Source organism: Barbus barbus, assembly GCF_936440315.1.
Source record: "Barbus barbus genome assembly, chromosome: 14".
NCBI classification, from domain to species: Eukaryota; Metazoa; Chordata; class Actinopteri; order Cypriniformes; family Cyprinidae; genus Barbus; species Barbus barbus.
The window spans coordinates 30,081,779-30,107,262 of record NC_136742.1 but is presented as its reverse complement, the minus strand read 5'-3'; the positions used below and the strand labels follow the sequence as shown (position 1 = coordinate 30,107,262).

The 25,484-nt window shown below is 37.3% G+C and overlaps 2 protein-coding genes across 2 annotated transcripts; both read right to left on the bottom strand.

Moving 5' to 3' along the window:
- Positions 1-373: 373 nt before the first annotated feature.
- Positions 374-24,910, bottom strand: pals1b (protein associated with LIN7 1, MAGUK p55 family member b; the record flags this gene model as incomplete). The annotated part of the gene is made up of 13 exons (XM_079433898.1): positions 374-1,893; positions 2,125-2,250; positions 11,801-12,003; positions 12,575-12,742; positions 13,854-13,925; positions 14,083-14,151; positions 14,650-14,833; positions 15,107-15,184; positions 15,774-15,935; positions 16,052-16,177; positions 19,259-19,336; positions 23,283-23,491; positions 24,634-24,910. The coding sequence occupies 13 exons, from the start codon at positions 24,908-24,910 to the stop codon at positions 1,717-1,719; spliced, it is 1,929 nt and encodes a 642-aa protein (XP_079290024.1). The 3' UTR covers positions 374-1,716.
- Positions 3,849-11,256, bottom strand: LOC306880499 (uncharacterized protein). Its single transcript, XM_079434045.1, has 4 exons — positions 11,009-11,256; positions 9,062-9,649; positions 7,800-8,168; positions 3,849-6,221 (listed from the first exon to the last, which is right to left on the bottom strand). Exons 1-4 carry the CDS (start codon positions 11,161-11,163, stop codon positions 3,941-3,943), a joined length of 3,393 nt encoding a protein of 1,130 aa, XP_079290171.1. The 5' UTR covers positions 11,164-11,256; the 3' UTR covers positions 3,849-3,940.
- Positions 24,911-25,484: the final 574 nt, after the last annotated feature.

Here is a 25,484-nt window from a genome sequence, read left to right as displayed (position 1 = left end):
TGAAGATTTCTGCCACAGGATAAAAAAATAAAGGTAATAGCAGCTTTCTAATATCACAATTCTGAGATTTTTCTTGAATTGTGATATATAAACTCTCGGCAATTGCGAGAAAAAAGTAAGAATTGTGTGATTAAAATTTTTGTGTGGCAGAAACAAAAAACTTTTTTTTTTTTTTTAATCCAGTGGCGGAAAGGGCTTCCATATAAAGTAAATGCTGCACTATATCAAACAATATTATATTAAAAAAAATCAAATTCACATATTCACTACATTTCAATGCAAAAATAAATGTTGAAGTGTTGCTTCAGTGGTTTTGCACTCAAACTATCAAGCGTTGCATATATACCATTACACCATTTTACTTTTTAATAGAACTTTTTTAATGAAAAACTATTTTAACATTATTAGATATTGTCAAATTATACATTCAGCAAGTTTTACATGCAGCAATGTCATTAATGTGTAATACATCACCTTACTGCTATAAGAACATGGAAATAGACTTAAAGCTATATGAAACCGCTCACAAATATCCTCCATGCTGAGGACATATTTTGATGATATGTCTATGTTTAGAAAATAATTTCTGTTTTTGTTTTTTTATACAGGTATGGTATATGTTAGAGGTCAAACACAACAAACACAAAATACTGTAATAAAACAATATTGCAGAAATCTCCACAAATCTTATAGAAGTCTATATTGCAGCATCTTAGGCTTCTTTGGAATGGAAAAATTGTGTACTGCATACTGTGCATGATGTACAGCATACTATATTTATGTGAAAACAAATGGATTTTCATGAATTAATGTATAAAAGAATATTTCACCCAAAAATGTACTCACCCTCAGGCCATCCGAGATGTAGATGAGGTTGTTTCTTCATCAGATTTGGAGAAATGTAGCATTGCATCACTTGCTCAGCAGTGAATGGGTGCCGTCAGAATGAGAGTCCAAACAGCTGATATAAACATCTCAAGATGTTAACTGATGGACTGGAGTGGTGTGGATTACTTGTAGATTATTGTGAAGTGAAAGGCTGCATGTTTGTAAGAAACAAATTCTATAATTAAGACATTTGTCTATAATTATAGACTGCTCCAGGTGTATGTTCACTACTGAGTGTACACTTGGATGGGTTAAATGCAGAGCACAAATTCTGAGTATGGGTCACCATACTTGGCCACACACCACTTCCCTTTCATTTTGATGTGAGAGACAACAGGAGATGGACTTTTTCCCACTGGTGGAAGCGTTATTATGGATTATGGACTCATATTTTAGCCAGAAACAATGTTTTGAAGTTAAAATGTCTTGATGATGGATTCGTTTCTTACAAACATGCAGCTTTTGTCTCCATGTTAACTGATGGACTGGAGTGGTGTGGATTATTGTGATGTTTTTATCAACTCTCATTCTGACGGCACCCATTCACTGCAGAGCATCTATTGGTGAGCAAGTGATGCAATGCTAAATTTCTCCAAATCTGATGAAGAAACAAACTCATCTACATCTTGGATTGACTAAGGGTGAGGAAATTTTCCTTTTGGGGTGAACTATTCCTTTAACAAGCAGACACACACACATAAAGATGTAGCATACTGTGCACAATATGCATACTGCAATAATAGTATTAGTATGGTGGCAGGCCATTTCAAACATATCGCTTGTAGCTCATCATCAGAACATTTCTAGCCTTCAACACTGAAAGTGTTTTTAGCTGACCCAGGCTGAAGGGACCCACTGCGGCTCGATGTCCAGTTTGTCAATGAGTCTCAGCAGCTCAGAGACGCTCTTCTCCTGCTCAGTGTTTGTGATGACCGCATCGAACAAGTGACCGTAGCTGTGCTCCATCTCACGCACTTTCTCCAAGGTCTCTCTCACATCCTCAGGCTGCGCAACAGAAACAACATGACAATTATTATCTTGTCAATTACTCAAAAGAGAAATCTGGTGTGAAATACTATGTTGCATGTGTTCTCAAAAACCTAATTCATACATAATTAAAAAAATATATGCATTTATTTATATATAAATATATATATACTATTCACTAAATATTTTGACTATATATATATATAGTTGACTGCTAGTGTAAATGATCTAAAGGAAAATCTTGAAGACCATGTGTTTCTTCACTCCTCTGCTCAGAAGATTGGAGAATCGCTCCTGAGGAGGAGGAGGAGGAGGAGAAGGCCTGATGAAGATGATGTATGGTTTAAGATCTGAGGAACACAGCACTCGCAGGGACTGAGAAATAAAACACAAATAACCAAATGAAATGCAAACCTGAGAAACAAATACAATACAAACAAATCTAAATGTACTTAATATATAGTAATGTTCACTGCCTAATAGTACAAGACGGATCTGATTTTCAAATCAAAGCTAATCTGCAACAAATACCAAAATCCTGTGAATTAATATCACAAAAACATGTCAAGGTCATAATAAAGATTATTTTCTTGGCAATTAAAAACATTACCCTACAAATTTGCACTCCTGTTGTTTTAGGTTGTCTGATTATTTGTATTTTTTGTAATTAGAATTAAGAGTGCAACTTTTTTTTTTTGCATTATATTAGTCAGGGTCAGAAATTAATGGGGTTCACTGTTTTTACTTCGTAATACCCGATTCTCAGTTTTCTGTTCTAGATCACGTTTTAACATTTTTTTCCCCAAAGATTTTGTAGCTCATCCCGTGCCTCAATATAACTTATTGTAGATGAAACATCCATCATTACATAAAACAAAAGTGTCATCTTTTATAGCACCATTAGGTATTTTTTGCAGGTTATTACATCTCAAATCACAGATAGCAATCTTAACCTATACCTACAATCAAATGTTGTGAAAATACCTACCTGGCATGGGTTTTCCTAAATTATCTCCAGAATATAATTATTTTACTAATAACTAAATAAGACCAAACTGCAATTGTTTAAAGTTTGGAACGAGCACACAATTTGTATTTAAATCAACAAATATCAACCTTTAAAAATGCACGAGTTATATATGCCTACAGTTACGACACAACTACAGCAAGAAAAGTACAAAACAAATGCTGGTCATGATTGATGATATGACAGATCAAAAAAATGTACAAACAAAAAAACACTAGAATACTCAACTAGACTACTATCATTTTTTGTGCCACTAACATATATGCAAAAATAATGATTGTTTCAACTTTGTTATAACTAAAACAAAAAATGTAAAAAAAAAACAAAAAAAAAAAAAACAAATGTAAATTTGAGAATTCCTCTGTAAATATAAATGTTAATTAAAATATAAATGTTAATTGAAATAAAATATTTTAGAAAATTTAACTTTTTTTTCATCTAGTTGCCAAGTCTACATTTCTCATTTTTATTTTAACTTGAAAAATTGTTTTTTTTAAATAAATGGGGGGGGGGGGGGGGGTGATACAAACAGAATTAAAAAAAACACTTCAAAATTAAAATAAAAATGGAAAATGCAACAACAAAACCTGATGCAAAATATGAATAAACAATTAGCTCAATGATACAACTACTTATCAAACAGGTTTCCTGACATCAATGAGTCAGTGTTGTTGTGTTGGGATCACTGAGATCCTCAAACTGATCAATTATTCGATAATTCTACCATGTTACATCTTCTAGGGAAATCAACATACTCATCTCATTGAACTAAGATACGACTAAGTATGTATTTAACACACACAAAAAAAGACACACTTCATCTTTATGTAAACATTTATTTTTATGATGAATATTGAATTTCAGCAGTGCCCTTATTTGATAGAAAAGGCACCTGATAAAAATATAAACCAAGATGCAAACAGAAAACACGAGACAATATCAGTTGTAGAGATTTAATAGAGTCATAACTATACAAATAAGTTCATACAAAATGAAAAATGGTCATAAAAGGCCTCAAAAAACCCAAACATGCAACATCTACAAATCTTCCAGGTGATAATCCATGTGCCATTTTTTGAAGCAGTTACGTGACGACACGAAGCACAATGCCACCTTGCAGTGGGTGCAGTATATGGGAGTCTTGACTTTATTTCCTTGCAGTTTACACATCACACAAACTCGCCTCCCATTCGTAGCATCAGAACAGAAATACTCCGGATAGCATCCCTCCGTCTGGGCAGGTGAGGCTGGGGGAGACGACTCCGTGTCGGACAGAGTTTCATTCATTTCAGTAGGGGTTGAAGGCACGTGAGCCAACTTTCTTGTGGAGACTGGCGTTGCGGATGTTGAGGGATCTTTGGCACCTCTGCCGGCACGTGCGAGTTCAGAAACAAGAGTTTCCCTAAACAATTTATGGTTTAGAGGGACTTTGTTCAGAGCTTTCGCCAATTCTTGGTGAAGGATGAAACTGTTGACCACTGCAATGTCAAGAAAATGAAAGAAGAAGGTCTTGTACCATTTTGTGGTTTTGTGGAGGACGTTATAATATTCTATGAAGGAATCTGAGATATCAACGCTTCCCATGTATTTGCTGTAGTCCTTCACAGCGGATGGAACAGGAATTAGACGTGTTCTCCAAACCCCATCGGAACCCTTGGCATTCCTGGTGACAGTATCCCCCGTGAACGCCTTGTGAATCGAGGAACACATGAGGACTTCTCTCGCATCCATCCATTTGACGAACAGAAGAGGACCTTGTCGACACCAACGGATGGATCCTAATTCAGATCTTCCGCTCAGATCATTGGCCTTCGGTAAACTGGAGGTATGACGCAACGTGCCACAAGCGAGGATGTCGTTCTGCAACAAATCCAATAAAAGAGTCGGGCTGGTGTAGAAATTGTCCATGTATAACCTATAACCCTCGCCAAGGACCTTGTGATCCAGTAGTCTTACTACCGAATCGTACCCGGCGCCTTTCCCCGACGACGTTGAAGTCTTTCCTTCATACACAAAGAAATTCCAGGTGTACCCGCAGGACGAATCGGCAAGAACGAAGAGTTTGTAGCCCCATTTAGTTGGTTTGTCATTCATATATCTCTTGAGTCCAATCCTAGCTTTGGTAGCGACCATTCTCTCGTCTACCAGAATCTCTCTGTTGGGGTGAAAGTGTTTCCTACACGCCGAAAGAACGTCTGTGTACAGAGGCTTGATTTTGAGCAGCCGGTCATAACCCACGGTGCCTTTCTTTTTGTTGTTCTCCTCGTCTTCCTGAGGATCACAGAGTTGAAGATTCCAGGAGATGGCCTGAAACCTTGCTCGGGACATAATGGATTGCGGGTACGAGAAATTGTACATTCGTTTTCTCGCCCAGTAGTCTGCAATTGACTTCGCCTTCACCAGTCCCATGTAGACAACTAACGCCACATACGAGTAGAACTCGGCTACGGTTAGAGGTACCCAAACAAACTTCTTTCCAGCTTTCACTCTCTTTTCGGCATTGCTGTTGGTGTTTCGGACGATTGTCTTGACTGCAGAGTTGGTGAAAAAGAGTTGGAACAACTGTAAGGGTGTATACGTTGAATCTGTCATGAGCTGTGGACCTGGAAGTCGCTTGGGAGAGAAATTCGGTAGTACTGGTTCTTCATCCTCATTGGCGATGTCAAGCCACTTATCTGGCTTACTTTCGTACTTTTCGTCAACTTTCGTCCAAGGTGAATCCAAGGCAGAACATGACCTGCCTCTGGTTTGTCTTTGTGAATAAGAAGTTTCGAAGAGCTTCGGTTTCTCTTCAGTTGAAGCGGGTTGCGGCATAGCTTCAGATGTGGAAGCAGGTTCGGGATTGGGTTCAGAATTGGTAGAGATTGCGGGATTGGGACCGGGATCCAAACTTGATGCCGGAATGGGATCAGCGGAGGGATCAGAGATGGTTACGGGAGTGGAATCAGCAGCTGGTAATGAATTTGGGAAGGTTATAGGAGCAGGATCAGGAGTTGGTTTAAGTATGAGGTTGGGTTTTAAAGCATGCTTTCGGGGCCGGCCTCTCTTTCTTGGTAATGTGGGTGCTGGACTAGGGATGTGTGCGGGAGTGGAATTATGGTTGGTTGTGGGAGTGGCTTCAGGGGTGGGATAAGTGGTGGCTTCAAAAGTGGGTGTGGCTTCAGAAGCAGGTTTAGACGTGGATATAGAGAGTTTGTCTACTGGCCCTGATGATGTGGGTGTAGGCGGGTTGCCTATTTTTGGAGATTGAGCTGATGCAGGTGATTTTAAACGATCCGGACTTTCCAGAAGAGGGTTCCAATCGTCACCAGAATCAAGACTGTAATACAAAACAAACACACTTTATATGCATGAACTCAGTGGCCACAATAACAACAACTGAAAACTAGTAACTAGTACCTGGGTTAACCCTATAAAGCCTTGCATGAAATAATAGTAAAAAAAAATATATATATTTCACACTTTTTTTGTAATAGAACAATTTATTAAACCTTTAGATAAAATAAATAAGTTTGCATGTGTTTTAGTTGAGTATCACATTTGATACATCTGGCTTTTATTGCTCATACAGTATGATATAGGATAATATATATAGGACTTGTACTCCAGGAGGGAAAAAACACACCACATATTTATTCAGAGGCCCAAACGGAACAAGAATATGCATTTTGGTGCAGGTTCTGATATTTATATGGCCAAAAGGTAAGATAAATATCAGTTGTCACTGCATATCTCCCAATAATATGTCTTAGTAAGATGATAATTGAATGCTTAGTTTTTATGACAGGGTTGCTGCGCGTTTTTAAGTAAAATGTAAGGCTTTTTAAGACCTTTTTTTAGGACACAAAGAAATGAAAATTAATACTGTATGTTAGAGCAGTGCAATGCTGACAAAAAATTATATTTCCATATGTTCGAGGATTTTGTTGATTGGACTACAGACATTTTGCGGAGCAAGTTTTTGAAGGCATTCACTGCATAAATATAATGCTATGAGGCTGTTTTTATTAAATATTTAATTGAAATTAAAAGGTACCAGCACTTTAAATAAAAAGCAAAACTGCAGTAGATGGTGGCAAGTCACTGCGTTATGAGTGAATTAATAATTAAAATGATTTCTTCAAAATACCAATTAATTCAGTAATAAAGCACTGCTGTGTTGCTCAGAGATGCACAACTGTTCTGCTTATCTGCTGTGGTTTCATTTGGAAAGTTTCCTTTCTCACAATTGATTAAAAATACATTGAATATATACTAAATTTATTGTATTTATTGGACTGTTAAATCAACATCACATTTGCAGTCGTGCTAATATTTAGGAAAAGCACTCTTGCACATGAAAGAACAAGCTCACAAAATCACAATACATCATTTTTTTAAGATTATTTCAATTAAACAGAAGCGTTCAAAATGTTACGCGTGTAAACAAAACTACAAACAATAACAACACTGAGTTGCACTAAACTGCTATACTTAAAACTCAACTTAAAACGTAATGCCTATCAGAAAAGAATACACATATTTAAGACATTTTAATCAAATTTCAGATTTTTGAGACTTTTTAATGACTCATGGGAATGCTTTATGATCAAAGCTCTGTCATTTTTATTGTGGAGAACAATATATACACAATACAATCCAATACAATGATGACTGAGTGTTTAAAAAAAATCAAATAAATGTTCCTCAAAAGCCTGATGATCATATTTGATACTCACATTTGAACATGATTTTTCTAAAAAGGATGTATGGATAATCAAGTAAATCTAAGCAGCTTCAGTCCAAGTGTCTATCTTGAAATATTACTGACATAACCCTTTCAAAAATCGTCAAGTTTTTTTTTTTTTTTTAAATAAGAGAGAAACAGGAACAATAAATGCAAGACTTCCTTACTCACTCTTCTTCCCACAGTTCCTCTTCCCTCCCCGAATCACTGATCTCGTCGCTGTCACCATCAAGGTCACTGTTGATGTCGGCCCGAGGCCTGCTGGGTGCAGGATTAGGGTTGGGATCAGATGTGTGTATAGCGGTCAATGGTTCATCGATGGTTGAGGGAGTGCATTGAGAGGTGGGCACATGATCAGAAGTGGCTATGAGTGCAAGTTCAGGCAGAGGACTAAGGGTAGTTTTTGAGGGTCTGTCTGTCCGTGGAGGTGTTGTGGATTGAGAGATCGGAGATGAGAGTCGTTGCCTCTTTGCATTTGGTGATTCTGAACGCTCTAGGCTCTCTTTTTGTGTAATAGGCCATTCTTCTCTAGCATCCACACTGTAACACAAACCAAAGATGCTTCATTATTCATGCATGTTGCACAATTTCCACTACAGTTCAAAAGTTTGGGGTTGGTGAGTTTTTTAATGTTTTTAAAAGAACAATCAAAAAGGTTGCATTTGTTCAGTAAAAATTGATATTGTGAATATTACATTTTAAAATAGCTGTTTTCTACTGAAATATATTTTAAAAGGTGAATTATTGCTTTGATCAAAGCTGACTTTTTCAGCAACTCTAGTCTTCAGTGTCACATGATCCCTCAGAAATCATGCTGATATGCTACTCAAGTAATACAATTATTTTATGTTTATTTGAAAATTAAATCTTTTGTAACATTATAAATGTTTTTACAGTCACTTTTGATTAATTGTGTCCTTGCTTAATAAAATATGAATCTCTCAAAAAAAAAAAAAAAAAAAAAAAAAAAAAAAAAGTCAGAAAATTAATCGAATGATTGAAATGTGTCCAGGTCACATTATTATGGAAGCCACAAAAATTAAATAAGACAGGTAACTGCAACTTTTTATCTCACAATTCAGACATTTTCTTACAATTCTGAGTTTATAACTCATAACTATGACTTTTTTTCTCAGAATTGTCAGAATAATATTCAGAACATATAAACTCACAATTTCACATTTGCAAGTTTTTAACTCGCAGTTCTGAGAAAAAAAGAACAAACTGTGAAACAAACTCACAAATGTATAAATATAAACTTTGAGGCGGGAAAAAAAGAAATTGCGAGATGTAAATGATGAGGAAAAAAAGTCAGAATTCTGAGATAAATTCCAATATTTTTGCAGAAACAGGCTTCAATACATTACACTGTAAACCAAATGTAAAAAAATAAATAAATCAATGGAAATTCTTTTATTCATGCATTTACTCACTTCTCTTCCCACGGTTCCTCTTCCTTCACTGCCCTGATCTCGTTGGTGTCGCCGTCTAACAGAAGCCCTGTTGATGTTGGTGTACAGATGAGCGTGGCTATCGGTGCTTGATGGGACGCGGCTGTGGAATTCGGGCTGAGTTTAAAAGTGGAAGCGGGATTAGAGAGGAGTATGGGTGTAGAATTAGGGTTCAGTTTAATGGAGGAGGCGGCATTGGTAAGGGTTATAGGAGTGAAATTAGAGCTAAGTGTAAAGGTGGATGTGGAATGAGGGCCGAATTTAATGGAGGAGTTAGGGATCAGCGTGGCATAAGGGGGGGGTTTAGGCACTATCGTTGGATACGGGCTGGGTTTGGGAAAGAGCTTGGCTTTAGATTTGTCTTTAGGCGGTCTGCCTCTCCGCCGAGGTGAGGAGATCGCTGGGGTGCTTTTCGGTGTGCGGGCTATTGCTGGTGCTGTTGGGGAGGGTTTCAAAGCATTTTTAGGTGGCCGTCCTCTCCGGCGTGGTAAAGACGATGAAGGCGAGGAGGATGAGTTCCTCTTTAGTTTTGAGCGCCTGAGAGGCTCCCATTCTTCAGAAGAATCAATACTGTAACATAATGAATACACTTAATTGTTATAATCACATTAAAGAGTACATAAAATAACTACTTATTAAAGAGACATTAAAGAATATTGTTATTTATTACACTTGCAAAGGAAAGCATAAAAACCACAGGGGAAAAAATTATTTCATAAATGCAAACAATACATTGACTACAGTGCTTGCAAGACTGCTCTGCTATTCTTTACTGTCTATTAATTAATATATATATTAATTCAGGTCAAACCGCTCAATATGTTGCATAGCGCTGCACTGTTTTCATTTAGCTCACGATACAGGGTTTTCAGCATCTCAGTTCACAGTAAATGCTGCTCTACATAAACTCATCACTAAATTTGCTCAGAGTTTGGGACGCTTATAATGTGCATTTAAGAACCATATTCCCAAACTTTCAATGAGAAGTGCTTATAAACTGGCTGTTGAATACAAAAGTGAAACTTTACAGGCTCCCTGCTGTTGTACCGACAAACTAAACATTTGAAAATTAACACAGCCATAAATATTAGGACGGTAATTTTACAGTTGTTTTTCTTAAACATCCATTTTTTTTATATTACAGTGAAATATCACAATAGCACCATTCCTAATTTTTGGTTATTTTTTGGAAAACAATTTGACTGGTTAATGCTATAACCATACCATTTGGCTGCAAGATGCACCTTTCCCCTTTAAAAGCTGGTTATTTTTTTGCTAAAAGCATATACACACAGTTCCCATTGCAGATTGCTGTTTTTGTTGCATAGCAACGATGCTTTACCAGTGTCAGACCCTTTTGAAGACTCTATAATTATTAGAGGATCTGACTGCTTCCTCCATGTATTATAGACTTTCTTGGGCACAGATGATCATTGCATCTTTTCCCATTTATTTATGGTTGCCTGTATAAGAATAGCAGTTTTTAACAGTTTGGAATGGGGTGCATCAAGGCACGTCCCTTTTTTAGAATATTTAATTGCCTTTAGTTTATGTCACAGCCATTAACAATAATGTTCAATATTTAGAGGACTGGACATTCTTATACATTTAATTGGAGAAAAATATGGATACGCCCCTGAGTGCAAGATGACGTCATTCGGATTTTTTCCCATTTCGCAGATGATAATTTGTTTTATAAATAATGCAACAGTCTCTCTCTCTCTTTGTAGATAGATATGTTTTAAACTGATTCATATATTAGTTTTGATTATATGGAGTTATTTACAATATTTTCCACACTATGCTTGGTGTCTTGCATGCACTGTTTTTCCTATCTAGTTTTAAGAAATGCATTCTGCATTAAGCAATAAAAGGATCATTTTTCTACCCCACAACAGGTAAAAACGCTACACATGCCGTATTACTCACTCTTCTTCCCGTGGTTCCTCCTCCTCCGCCGAATCGTCGAGCTCGTCGCTGTCTGACAGGGGTTTGTATCCAACTTCAGTATCGCAATCGTCTATAACGCACTCGATTTCATAAAACATTTGCCTCTTCGCTCCGACATCCTCCGCCGATGCCATTTCGAGCAGAATAGATGAAGAAAACTAAACGCTGCAGAACATGCGCGCAAGCTCACAGGGTTCAGAGCGGTCTCCACAAGCCCCGCCTATCACCGCTACGTGGGGATTATCGCAGGCTCTGATTGGAACACAATCTTGAGTGACGTGCGAACGACAGGCTGAGATCATCAGTTATGCGACGTGAAAAGCAGACCCTTTTATTTGTTTTTATTTTAAGAACCAAATATATAAAATACCTATTTTTTTCAATGTAAAAATATTTATTTCAGTGCACTCTTGTTTAGTGCTGTTTTGACTCTTGGTCCTTGCCTTTTTTGTTTGATTTGATAATGCAAAAAAAAAAAAAAAACTGCTCTTTTTTTATAGTGCTGCAGCTGCATATAAGAAAAAAGTGACAATTGTAGAATGAAGTTGTGTATTCATCACATTTCCACAGCTTTTTTTTTATGCATTTTAACATTTTAATAAACAAATATATAATTTCCTTTGTTATTTCATGTTATGTCTGATCATGTTATTTCTTAATTGCACATTGCCTATTAATTACTGTACTGACCTTTTCAGTTTGCTTTTTTTATTTTATTTATTTCACATATTGCAAACCAATTCCATGCATGTTCCATTATGGGTATCTTACCCTGGGATGCAGACACAGCAAACAGATTTTTCCTGAGTTGACAACCTGTCTGACTGAATCAGTGTTTGTGCCGTACAAGTTCTGTTCAAACTCGCCCGACTCGAGGAACTTCCCTGCAGCCAGGTCAGATTCAAAGCTCTGTCGTGATATAAAGTTGTACTCCCTGCCGTTGACCTCATGTGCACGGGGGATTCGTGTGGTGTCTGTAACATGTTCAGAAATACATCTAAGTGCAATACAAAACAGCAGGTTGTGTATAAATAAATGTCGGTTTGTATGCTTTAATTCCTGACTGTATATGCAACCCAGTTTTTCTTAAAGGAATTGTTCACCCAGAAATGAGAATTTGCTGACAATCAGGCCATTCAAGATGTAGAGGAGTTTGTTTGGATTACTTGTGGATTATTGTAATGTTTTTATCAACTGTTTAGACTCTCATTCTGACAGCACCCATTCACTGCAGAGGATCCATTGGTGAGCAAGAGATGCAATTGCTCCAAATCTGTTCCCATAAAGATACAAACTCAGCAAATTTTCATTTTTGGGTAAACTATTCCTTCAGTAATTAAATTATTAGTTCCGTTCCAAAACTTAGGAAAGCTGCCCACATAAGTATGATCTTACACCATTACAACATAATGAGTCTCTTATGACATAATTTTAATATCGATGCAGCTCACTAGGTTTTGGAAGCAAGCCATTGTTCCTCCTCCTGTAATTTGGCTTTCATGTTAAGCAACTTTAAGCCAAAGTTGTAAAAAAGCATAATCTTACGTGGAACAGCACCGGCGAATCGGTCAGGCTCTAAAGAGAGCAGTCTTTGTCTCAGTTCATCATGTCCGCTGTTGGGTGGACTAATCAGAGCGATGGGGCGCTTGCGGTTAGGCGGCTGATGGTACAGTGCCACCTCCTCATAGGTCAGGATATCCTCAGTGTAATGCTCTAAACAATTACATATAGTCATTACTGATGAGTTTTTGCGAAATATAAATGTCATTAGTCTATACCAGGGCTATTGAACTCAACATGTGTTTTCAGAGAAATTCCCAAACAATCAATGTTCACAACATGAGACAAAAGGTAAACCCTGGACCCCAAAAGCTAAAGCTAAACCTGTGTTCCTTCTCAGCATGCTTTCTGTTTTTAAATGCAAATTGCAACTCGGGTGTGAGAAACGCTTTCATTGTTATTTGTTATTGCCCATCTTGCAGGAGAAGAGACCTCCCTCCATGAACGTCTGTCAGTTAGCTAACGACTCTTATATCTTCAGCCTTTCACCCACCTGAAACTATTCACACCTCAAACCCATTAGCTGATTCAAATTCACTCAAGTTTGATCAACACAAGTTGAAAAAACCCTATACTTGCACTCAAGCCATAGCCAGGGAATTACAGTGGATCTTTTGGATTTGCACCAGTAAACTACCACTCAGAACACCCTAGCAACCACACAGTAACACACTAGAAACCACGAAGAACACCCAGCAACCATATAGCAACACACTAGAAATTACTAACACCCTAGCAACTGCATAGAAGCCACTAAGAACACCCTAGCAACCACATAGCATCACTAGCAGCCCCTCAGAACACCCAGCAACTGCATAGCAACACACTAGAAATGACTAAGAACACCCTAGCAACTCCATAGCAACGTTAGGAGCCACTCAGAACACCCTAGAAACCCCATAGCAACACAAGGAGCAAATCAAAACACCCCAGCAACTGCAAAGCGACACTAGAACCACCCAGAACACCCCAGCAACTGCATAGCAACACACTAGAAACCACTAAGAACAACCTAGCAACCACATAGCAACACTAGTAGCCACTCAGATCACCTTAGCAACCACATAGCAACACAAAAAGCCACTCAGAACACCCTAGTAACTGCATAGCAACACACCACAAAGAACACCTAGCAACTGCACAACAACAACATGGCAAACACCCACAGCATTTTCATTGCACTAGAACTGATGACTAACACAATAACAGCAGGAATAATTAGTTCAAGGGTGATTTCATTTTTGAGAATTCAGCAGATACTCACCGATATTCTTACTAGGGTTGAAAAAGAGTTTTTTCCGTTGCTTTTTGCTTTTCTTTGCACACCAAAGTTTCCCTGAGGAAAGATCTATTATCAGTGACACCAAACTTGTAAGATCAACAGCAACGTTTAAGTGTTTTAAGGATGATGAAAGCTCAAAGTTTGTATTTGTGTAGAAGTATTTTTTCTGGCAGGAAGTGAGTGAGTTTCAGACAGATGTGGTCCAGCTCACCTTTATACTCTTGATTTCTGTCTGTAATGGTTTTCTTCATGGCTTCTCTGTGCTGTTGGAAGCTCTTCCCTTGAAAGAACACAACAGATGATGACCACTGATGATCTTGTCTTACCATGGTACTAGACATGCAACTACTAGCTAGGGAAAGACTATATTATTTGCTCTGAAAAACACAAAACAGTCAGTGTAAAAAAAATGACATGGGCAATAGTGGCAAAAGTATATCTCAATATTTTTCTGACTTTTGACCAAAACTGAAATAAATATTAATTATTAATTAGATAAAAATAAGAACAGCACACAACAAAATTAGAAAAACTTATATATAAAAAAAGCAAATTCAAAACATACAAAATATATTTAAATAATAATAAAATAACAATATAATCATTGAATTAGGGTTTAAATATAATAAAAGTGTAAATTCTTTGCAAATGCATGTTGAATATCATTGTATGTCGCCCTATTCAGCGAAACATTAAATAATTTTTTCAATGGATTTACATGCATTTTTTTTCTGTCTCTATCCTATAACTCTGCAGGCACTCTGCTTATTGCTCTAACCAGGTATAAGGCCAGCGAGGGGCTTCTGGTCCTCATGTCCGTCCCGGTACGCCTGCCACCAGTTGGGGTCATCCTGGCTGGTGACGTGTAGGACGTCTCCCTTATGAAATGCGAGGCCGAGCTCTCTGCATGGCACATATAGGTCCTCAGATGGGTCATAGCTGAAGTTTGCCTTCACATGCATCTGTAAAGAAAGAGAACGATGAGACGAGGACAAAGCTCATGTATAAGCTTTGTGCCAAAAATGAGCTGCAACCAAGCATGTAATCTATTCAAAATAGTAGTTATCAAAGGTGTCAGCCTCATAAACTATCTTAAATTTTTCACAAGTATACTAATGCATAAGGCAATTCCAGAATGCATTGTGGTAAGAAGCCTACTAGGGTTTGAAGACAAACCTAGAAACACACATTCAAAGGAAGGAATGAAAATGAAGTAATTACAGATGAAGTCATACCACAGTTGGTCGGTGAGGAGATATTCTGTTTTGAGAGTTTGGGATGAGGAGAAACGTGAGGGACCCATGCATGCAGGACTAGAGACAAACAAGAAGAACACAGATTTAAACAAATTTTATTTTTTTGAAAGAAAAAAAATACTACTTTTATTTACCAAGGTGCATTAAATTGTTCATAAGTGACAGTAAAGACATTTATGATGTTACAAAAGATTTCAAATAACTGCTGTTCTTCTGAACATTCAACGCAAATCATCATCAAAGCATCTTGAAAAATAAAATGCATCATGGTTTACACAAAAGATATGAAGCAGTACAACTGTTTTCAACATTGATAATAACAAGAAATGTTTCCTGAGCAAATCAGCATATTATAATGATTTCTGGAGGGACATGTCACACTGAAAACTGGACTAATGACGCTGAAAATTCAGCTTTGATCACAGCAATCAATTACATTTTAACAGATATTCACATAGAAAACATTTATTTTACATTGTAATAATATTTCACAATATTACTGTTTTTACTGTATTTTAAATCCAATAAATAAAGTCTTCATGAACATGAGATAATTTTTTTTTTTTTTGAGCATTAGTATACCTTATGTCAACAAATGATTTTGGTAAAGAAAGTTTCAAAGAGTTTAGGACTTTCTGGATCTCACCAGAATGTTGTGAACATCATTAACACTTTTTCCACGGACTGGAACGCCGTTGATCTCCAGGATTTCATCTCCTTCACTGAGCAGGTTGCTTTTCTCAGCCGTCCCGCCGCTCACCACCCGACTGATTATTACACTGTCATGTTCGTTCCGAACGGTCACACCCTAAACAATGTTAAGGTGTAGCGGTACAACAAACACATTGTCAGAAACTGCAGTGACATATTCAGTACTGCCCTTAGAGACTATGTATTATGTAGATGAATAACACAGACACTTACCAGAGGCATGTCACGAGTTTTCTCCAGGGAAACCAGTTTGGTGGTCTTTTCATCCTGGTCCACGGATTCAATAGTTTCGACATCCAATTCTTGCTCGGCAATACAGTCATGAACTTCCATCAGGGCCTGAGGAAGAGCCATGAACATCAATCCTGGTGAATGGAGATGTCAGCATCGACTCTTTTGATTTGATCCAGTAAGGAATCAGCCAGAACACTTTAGCATCCGCATAGCAATACCCTAGAAACCACGTAGCAAATAGAATACCCCTGCAATTGCACAGCAACAAAAACCCTCATAGCACTTCAGCAACTGCATAGCAAACTCCCTAAACACCCTAGCAACTATTTTATAATCGACCAGAACCCCACAGCAATTGCATAGCAACATTTTTAAACACTTAGGACACCTTAACAAATTACATAGCAACATCCTTGGAACCACACAGCAACTCCTTAGTAAACACAGGAAACACCCTATAGCAACTACCTAGCAACACCCTTGCAACCAACCACCCTGAACACCATAGCAATTGCATAACAACAATTTCAAAAACTTATAACAAATACCTAGCAACACCCTTACAACCACCCTGAACACCACAGCAACCACATTGCAACATGCTATACCACTCAGAACACCTTAGTGACTAAATAGCAACACCCTAGCAACTCCCTAGCAAATGCAGAAAATGCCCTATAGCAGCTACTAGTAATGCCCTTGCATTCATTCTGAACACCATAACAACTACACCACAACACCACAACATTTTAAAACAATTAGAACGCCTTAGACAATGCATCGCAACAACCTAGCAACCACCTATCAGCTCCCTATCAAACACAGAGATCACCCTAACAACTACCTAGCAACAATCTAGCAATGCCCTTGCAACCACCTAGAACACCATAGCAACTACACCACATTTTAAAACACTTAGAACACCTAAGACATTGCATAGCCACAACCTAGCCACCACCTATCAACGCCATATCAAACACAGAGAACACCCTAGCAATTGCCTAACAACCCAGAACACCACAGCAACTACTATAGGTTGACACAATTTGCATTGTTAAAAGCGCTATACAAATAATATTGACTTGACTATTGACTTGACCTAGCAACATTTTAAAACACTTAGAACAACTTAACAACACCCTAGCAACCACTCACAATGCCCTAGCATTATGTTGGCAACAAGTTACGAAAAATAACCATATGCTTTGAAAATGTCATTTAAACAGGCAATCAGTCAAACATCTTTAAGCTCAGAAGCACCCAAACAAGTTCCCGCCCATGTCATTTAACCCGAGACTCTGTCCCGGCCACAGGATTGGCGCTTTATCTCAGTGAAGGTGACAGGCATCTCGTACCTCGCAATAATAACACTAGTTTTTGCCAAATGCGATGCACAGTGTAACCTGAACATAAACCTGATCCGCCATAATCTCCCACAGTGCTGTCAGTCATCATATCACCTCTTACCTCCTCATGCATTCATACCGTATGAAGAATAATAGAGCTGTGCTGTTTTTAACAGCCGCTGTGTGTGGTGACAGAATGCAGCAGGAGGGGAGGGTTATCATCTCGTGGCCCGTTCTGTGGCAGGTATCTGTTTCTAAGGCCGTTAATTGGATCTAACCTGTGGTGTGTACAAATAGACACACGGAGAGGTTGTTTTCACGCCCTTGTTTTGGGCCTGAATATGTTAGACAACAAATCAGGTCTCGATTCTTTGATCAAACAGCTATGCATCTACTTCACTAGTTCAGGTGTGGCCTGATGTGGTTGCAGAGAGAACGATGCAAACAATAAATTGTAACTAACCATATCATCATGCATATTTCTTAAAAAAAAAAAAAGGCTTAGCAGCTTTTAAATGGGAGGAGAAAATCCTTAGTGAACACAGAAAACACACTATAGCAACTACCTGGCAACAGCCTAGCAACACCCTTGCAATGAGGCAGAACACCACAGCAACCACATAGCAACATTCTAAAACACCTAGAACACTTTAGAAACTGCATAACAACACCCTAGCAACCACCTATCAACTTCCTATAAAACACAGAGAGCACCCTAGCAACAGCCTAGCAATGCTTGCAACCACACAGGAGACTCTAGCAACTGCCTAGCAACATTTTAAAACACTGAGAACACTTTAGAAACTGCATAGCAACACCCTAGCAACCACATATCAACCCCCTGTCAAACACAGAGAACTCCTATCAAGTACCTAGCAACAGACTACCAACACCACTGCAACCACCCAGAATGCCATAGCAACCACAGAGCAACATTTTAAAACACTTTAAAAACTGCACCTTAAAAACTGCAAAGCAACTCCCAATCAAACACAGAGAACACCCTTGCAGCAGCTTAGCAATGTTTGCAACCACCCAGGAGACCCTAGCAACTGCCTAGCAACATTTTAAAACACTAAGAACACTCTAGAAACTGCACAGCAACACCCTAGCACTCTAGGTGGCAGCATCAATTTTTAGATTCAGAAAATGTAAAGTTATAGAGTATCATTTCCCAGGTAGTAAATTTAGGTAATAAAAACATTGTGGTAACATTATTTTGAAAAGTTTCTAAAGCAAGTCCAGTTTTCTTTTCATGATTTGAATATTATTTAAAGGTTACAAAACGTTTTGTACAATGTTCTACAAACTTGATTTTTTTTTAATACAAAAATATAATGTACTTTGAAAGTTATTTTCAATATTCCAAGAATGTTAAAATGCCCAGTTTTCTTGTCAAGATTATAATGTTATTTAAATGTTACAAAAAAAATCTTACAACATTCATCAAAGAATGTTCACTCCGAGAATGTTGTTCTTAAAACGTGTTTTCTCAACATTATAAGAATGTTCATCAAGTAAAAATAACAATAAGGACATCATGGGAATTTAGATTTTCTCTCAACATTAGGACAACGTATAGCAAATATTAATAGGAACATTCCACAAACATTACTTTAAGAACATTTTGTCCTGACATTTATTTAACCTTTAAAAAACGTTAAAGTTGTTAGTATGTTCACTGTTAGCTGGTTTGATGCTTTGACTTTCACTTTCACGCCATTTCACTTATCTTTTAAATGGGAGGAGAAACTCCCATTTTCTTATTGCTGATGTCAAAGGATGTCTGTCCAATCAAACTTTAGTCAATGTTGTGTGAGACTGATTCCTCGTGATTTACCTGCAGGTGTGGTGACGTCAGCAGGCCTGTGAGTTCTGTGGCTTCAGTGTCTTTGCTGGACTGCAGAACACTCTCCACCTGAAGACCAAGAACAGCAGTCAACAACACAGATGAGCAGAGCTTCATCTAGACCTGTACAGCAACATCTAGACAATCAGCACTATGACTATTGCTCATTAAAAATAACCTGATGAAAATCGAATAATTCTCCCTTGGATATTATACACAGATTTTATGCCCAAAAATGCGAATTTACTGAAAATGTGGCATCCAGGACGTAGATGAGTTTTTTCTTCATCCAAGCAGATTTGGAAAAATGTAGCATTGCATCAACTGTTCACTAATGGATCATCTGCAGTGAATGGGTGCCATCAGAATGAGAGTCCAAACAGCTGATAAAAACATAATCCACACCTCTCCAGTCCATCAGTTAATATCTTGAGATAATGTCTTCTATACTGAAAACATTGCTTCTTGCTAAAATATGAGTTCATAATCCATAATAACGCTTCCTCCAGTGAAAAAAAAGTGTTCTGGTCTGAATCAGGAGAGAAATCTGCACAGATCAAGCACTGTTTACAAGCCAAAACCTTTCTGAACACATCTGTGGGTGGATTTTGATGAATGTGTTTTGCAGCTTTTCACTTCTCCAGATGTTAACTGGTGGACTGGAGTGGTGTGGATTATTGTGATGTTTTTATCAGATGTTTGGACTCTCATTCTGACGGCACCCATTCACTGCAGAGCATCCATTGTTGAGCAAGTGATGTAATGCTACATTTCTCCAAATCTAATGAAGAAACAAACTCATCTACATCTTGGAGGGTGAGTAAATTTTCAGCAAATTTTCATTTTTGGGTGAACAAATCATACTAATAAATCATAATACATTTTCTTAGTGTAAGGAACGTCTACAACCATTTGGTATCTAACATCTAGTCAAATGGATAAATTTTTTTTTTAGAGAAATATCCTGTTTCCCAATGAAATATCACATTACAGAAATAAAAAGGCTTGTGAATGTTATTTCACGTTGAGTATGTAATGAAACAGCTCGCTAACACCTTTAATGCATTGCATTAAACACCTAATCAGCACACACACACACACACACACACATTGACTGTAATAATCCATCAAATCTCATTCTGGCCTCCAGGATCTTGTTTTAGTATCTTGTCTCAGTCCATAAGCCAATGACGGATTACAAACCCAGCTTCATCCAGCTACATGCTTTGGCGCAGGGCAGATCGACCAATTACCACGTCCTTATTAAGCACTTCAGATGCCTTTGCTCAAGTACAATGACTACAAATACCACAAAAAAGAACAGATTCACATATATATATATATATATATATAATTTAAAGAGTAATATTTCACAATATTGCTGTTTTTACTGTATTTTTGATCAAATAAATACAGCTTTGGTGAGCATAAGGGACTTTTCTTCAAAAACATTTAAAAAAATCCTACCAATTCCAAACTTTTCAATGATAGTGTATAATTCTTTGCATACAGAGATAACAATAACTAATTAAAAGATTATTTTACTTAATATTTGTGAGTGATTTACATATGTATGCTTATTATTGCTTATTTTATTATTTACGTTTAAGCATACAGAGTTGCATGCTATTGCATTCTTCAGAGTTGAATAAGCAGGTAAAAAATGGCATAATAACTTGCTAATTTTACTATTTCTGAAATATACAGGGCATGGTATGCAAGTTTGTAGCATGCATGGAATAGCTGAATGACATCCTTCAAGTGTGCAGTATGCAACAGAGCAGGGAATATCATACTACACAAAGAAATGTGTTTGACTAGACCTTCAATTTCCAATTTGATAAAAAATATTGTTCATGGAATGTTTTTTTTTAAATAAGAACATTCAGAAATAATGTTTGCATAACTTAATATTACAAAATGTTACTCAGAGAAGGAGAGTTTGAGTGGCTAAAGACTCTCCAAGGACCACAGCTGGAGAATTGCGGAAAAAAGTTTGCAGTCTCGGGTCAGAAAACCTTAAAAACAATTGTCAAACCGCACCTACATCACCGCATATTGTTTGGGAGGGTTTCAAGAAAAATTCTCCTAGCTCATCCAAAAACAATCTCCAGCATATTCAGTTATCAGACACAACTGGAACTTCAAATGGGACTGGCTTCTATGGTCAGATGAAACTAAAAAATTAGCTTTTTTAGCAGCAAACACTCATGGGTTTGGTGAACACAGGGATGAAAAGTACCCCATGTGTACAATTAAATATACTGCTGTATTTTTGATGTTGTGGAGCTGGGAATCTGAAGGGTCTGGAGTGATTCTGGCTGAAGGAATGGTCTCTGATCTCTTGTCAGGTGTTCTCTAACCTCATCAATATATAATATATAATAACAATATATAATATTTAAAATATAATATATAAATATTATATTTTAAAGTCTTCCAGGTCCTGAAGCAGCAAAACAGCCCCAGACCATCACACTACCACCACCATATTTTACTGTTGGTATGATGTTCTTTTTCTGAAATGCTGTGTTACTTTTACGCCAGATGTAATGGGACACACACCTTCCAAAAAGTTCAACTTTTGTCTCGTCAGTCCACAGAGTGTTTTCCCAAAAGTCTTGGGGATCATCAAGATGTTTTCTGGCAAAACTGAGACGAGCCTTTATGTTCTTTTTGCTCAGCAGCGGTTTTCGTCTTGGAACTCTGCCATGCAGGCCATTTTTGCCCCGTCTCTTTCTTATGGTGGAGTCATGAACACTGACCTTAACTGAGGCAAGTGAGGCCTGCAGTTCTTTAGATGTTGTTGTGGGGTCTTTTGTGACCTCTTGGATGAGTCATCGCTGCGCTCTTGGGATAATTTTGGTCGTCCGGCCACTCCTGGGAAGGTTCACCACTGTTCCATGTTTTCTCCATTTGTGGATAATGGCTCTCACTGTGGTTCACTGGAGTCCCAAAGCTTTAGAAATGGCTTTATAACCTTTTACAGACTGATAGATCTCAATTACTTTCTTTCTCATTTGTTCCTGAATTTCTTTGGATCTCAACATGATGTGTAGCTTTTGAGGATCTTTTGGTCTACTTCACTTTAGCCCCTTTCACACTGCACGTTGGTCCCGGAAAATTGCACTTTTTCACACTTTTTCACACTTTTTCACACAGGGCCACGTGGGTTTGGTTTTTGTTTTCCCTTCATAAAAAAACCCTTCATTTAAAAACTGCATGTTGTGTTTACTTGTGTTATCTTTGATTAATATTTAAATTTGTTTGATGATCTGAAACATTAAAGTGTGACAAATATGCAAAAAAATAAAAAATCAGGAAGGGGGCCAACACTTTTTCACACCACTGTATATAACCTGGACATAAAAAAGGTTATTCATAAGTCATTAATGTATTTGATGAAATGTTTAGTTGAACATTTGTCTAATATTTTTTAAATGTTACTTCATGCTTCAGAACATTCAGAGAACATTCTAAAGTAATGTTTACATAATATCTGATAAAAGAAATGTTCTCTTAATGTTTGCATAACCAAAAAACATTCAGAAATAACATTTTCCTAAATAAATATTTTCAAAATTAGTTAGTAAAACAGCTTTATGTATAAATCATTCATGAAATTTATTTTTTAATGTAACGTTTTAGTTGGATGTTCATCTAACATTTTTAAAATGTTACTTTTTTCAGAACATTCCAATGTAAGGTTCCTATAATATCTGCAAAAATCAAACAAACAAACAAACAAAAAAACACGAAATGTTCCCTTAACTTTTGTATAACAAAAAACAAAACAAAAGCCAAAACATTTTTTAAAATGTTTAAAAAAAATTAATGTTTTGAATGTTCAGAGAACTTTCAGAAATAATGTTTTGGTAACTAAATAAGAACGTTAGCAAACGTTTTTAGAATATATTTTTGTTAGCTGGGCTTCTGTAAGTGTTATTCTGTTCTGAGCATGTCAGTTATGCAGCTGAATCTGAATGTTGGTCTGGTAATGTGTTGAGAGCTGTACCTCGTCTCTGAGCTGAAGTGCGTGTGCGGTGAGCGGGAATGGCGGACAGAGGCGTCTCATGCTCTGAGCCACGCTGCGGTGCGTGATGAACGCCTGCTGGAAGTCTGACTGCAGCAGCAGCTCCAGCAGCAGCTGGACATCCTGCTGACTCTCAGCATCCGTCAGACACAGCTGCAGATGCTGCAGAGAGTCCAGCAAGTCCTCCAGCTCTGACAACACCAAGAGACAAACATTAGTGCTGCATTCGAAAAATTCCATCGGATTTAAAAGCTGCCTTAAATGTTTAAGTAACATCAAATTGGAGATGCAAGTCAAAAAAAAAATTATCTTTTAATTTTTACAATTATGATAATGGTTTCCATGCACGTTTTAACAAATAACTTTTCCAGTCATGTCTGATTACTAAATAATGATTCGTAAAACCTCAAATGCTTCTTTAAAGTCTCTAATACAACAACAAAACAACCAGCTCTCTGAGCTTCCTTGAACTACCTGAGTAAAGACAACTTTACTGGAATACTAGATTATTAAAACAATACCAATTTATGGATTTGGAATGACACAAGAATGAGTATTTGTAAACAATTATGCAGACTATTCTATTAATATCAAAAAGTGCACAATTCACCTACAAGGCTTTGTACCACAGTATTTATAATGTTATACCATTGTTTTTGCCCCAAACATTGCACAATTTGCACTTTCAGCCCAGTTTGTGAAGTGAAATATCAACATTTGTCACTAGTAAACATGATCTTGTTAAGGGATACAAGTGCACTTCTAACAAGGACAATCCTCCTGAGGAACCTGAGGAACCTGAGGTTAAGAGTCTTCTCTTCACGAGTCATCACTGCTGTTTATTTTAAGCGGCGTAGTCACATTTTTGAAAATGTTGATACTAAACGCTCATCAAAGCTCCATTTATTTGCTAAATATACATTAAAAACAGTAATATTCTGAAAGATTCTGTTATATATTCTGTTTTCTATCTGAATATATTTTAAAATGCAATTTATTTCTGTGATCAAAGCTGTATTTTCAGCATCATTACTGGAGTATTCAGTGTCACATGATCTTCAGAAATTATGTTGAAACAGTTGTGCTGCCGGATATTTTTGTGGAAACCAACATTCTTCAGGATTCTTTGCATTTATTTGAAATTGAAATCTTATAACATTACAAATGTCTTTAAGGTCACTTTTGATCAGTTTAATGCATCCTTGCTTAGTAAAAGTTTTCATTTCTTTCTTCTTTCAGCTTATTATTGTGGTATCAGCTATTTTATACTAATCAAAACCCATCCCTAAACATCATGCTTGTTCAGTTTATCCATCATTTAATTGTCTCTCACCTGTTGTATTCCTCTCCTCTGATGTTGACTTGGCTTCCTCTGCAACATCCATCCCATCAAATATGACCTCGGTGCTGCTCTGTGCCGATGTGAGACATGAGGAAAAGTTCAGATCGATGTCCTGAGTCAGTTCACAAGCCTCTTCCTCCTCCTTCATCATCATCACTTCTTCTGGATCATCTTGGATCTTCTTGGTCTGGTCACTGCAGCACTGAGCGATGAGTTTGGCAGGACTGTCCATGTCCATCTCAGCGTTCTCACCCGAGTCCTCCATCATGTCCCCGTTCATGTGTAACGTTAACATGGCTGTTTTAAAGTGAAGGTCAATACAGTAAATTACAATATACCATAAGAGTTGAGAGCAGGAGACATTGATGCAGTTATGATTTCCTGATTCCCTGAAACACATGCCAGCAAAACAGAAGCCACTTTCTACAAATGCTGTAATTTGTATTGCAATTATATATATATATATATATATATATATATATACTGTATCTATATATATAAATCGTTTGTGTAAATCTAATGGCTAAATCTACTTCCTCTGAAGGAACCAATCAGGTTTCAGCAGTCACGCACGCAGACGTTCAGCTCTGTTTAGTAACAGGTGGCAGTGAAAGACGACCATCTGTCTATCTGAGATTAGTTAACTGTAACTTCAGAATCACTCACACACACACACACACACACACACACACACACACACAATCACTAGGACCTGCAGACTCACATAAATCGAGCTACAAGCAGGTTTCAGGGAAAGATAATTAATTCCTTAAACATTCAAGAGGATTTAGACAAGCTGCATGGACATCTGTTTTGTTCATATCTCCCATAAAACACAATAT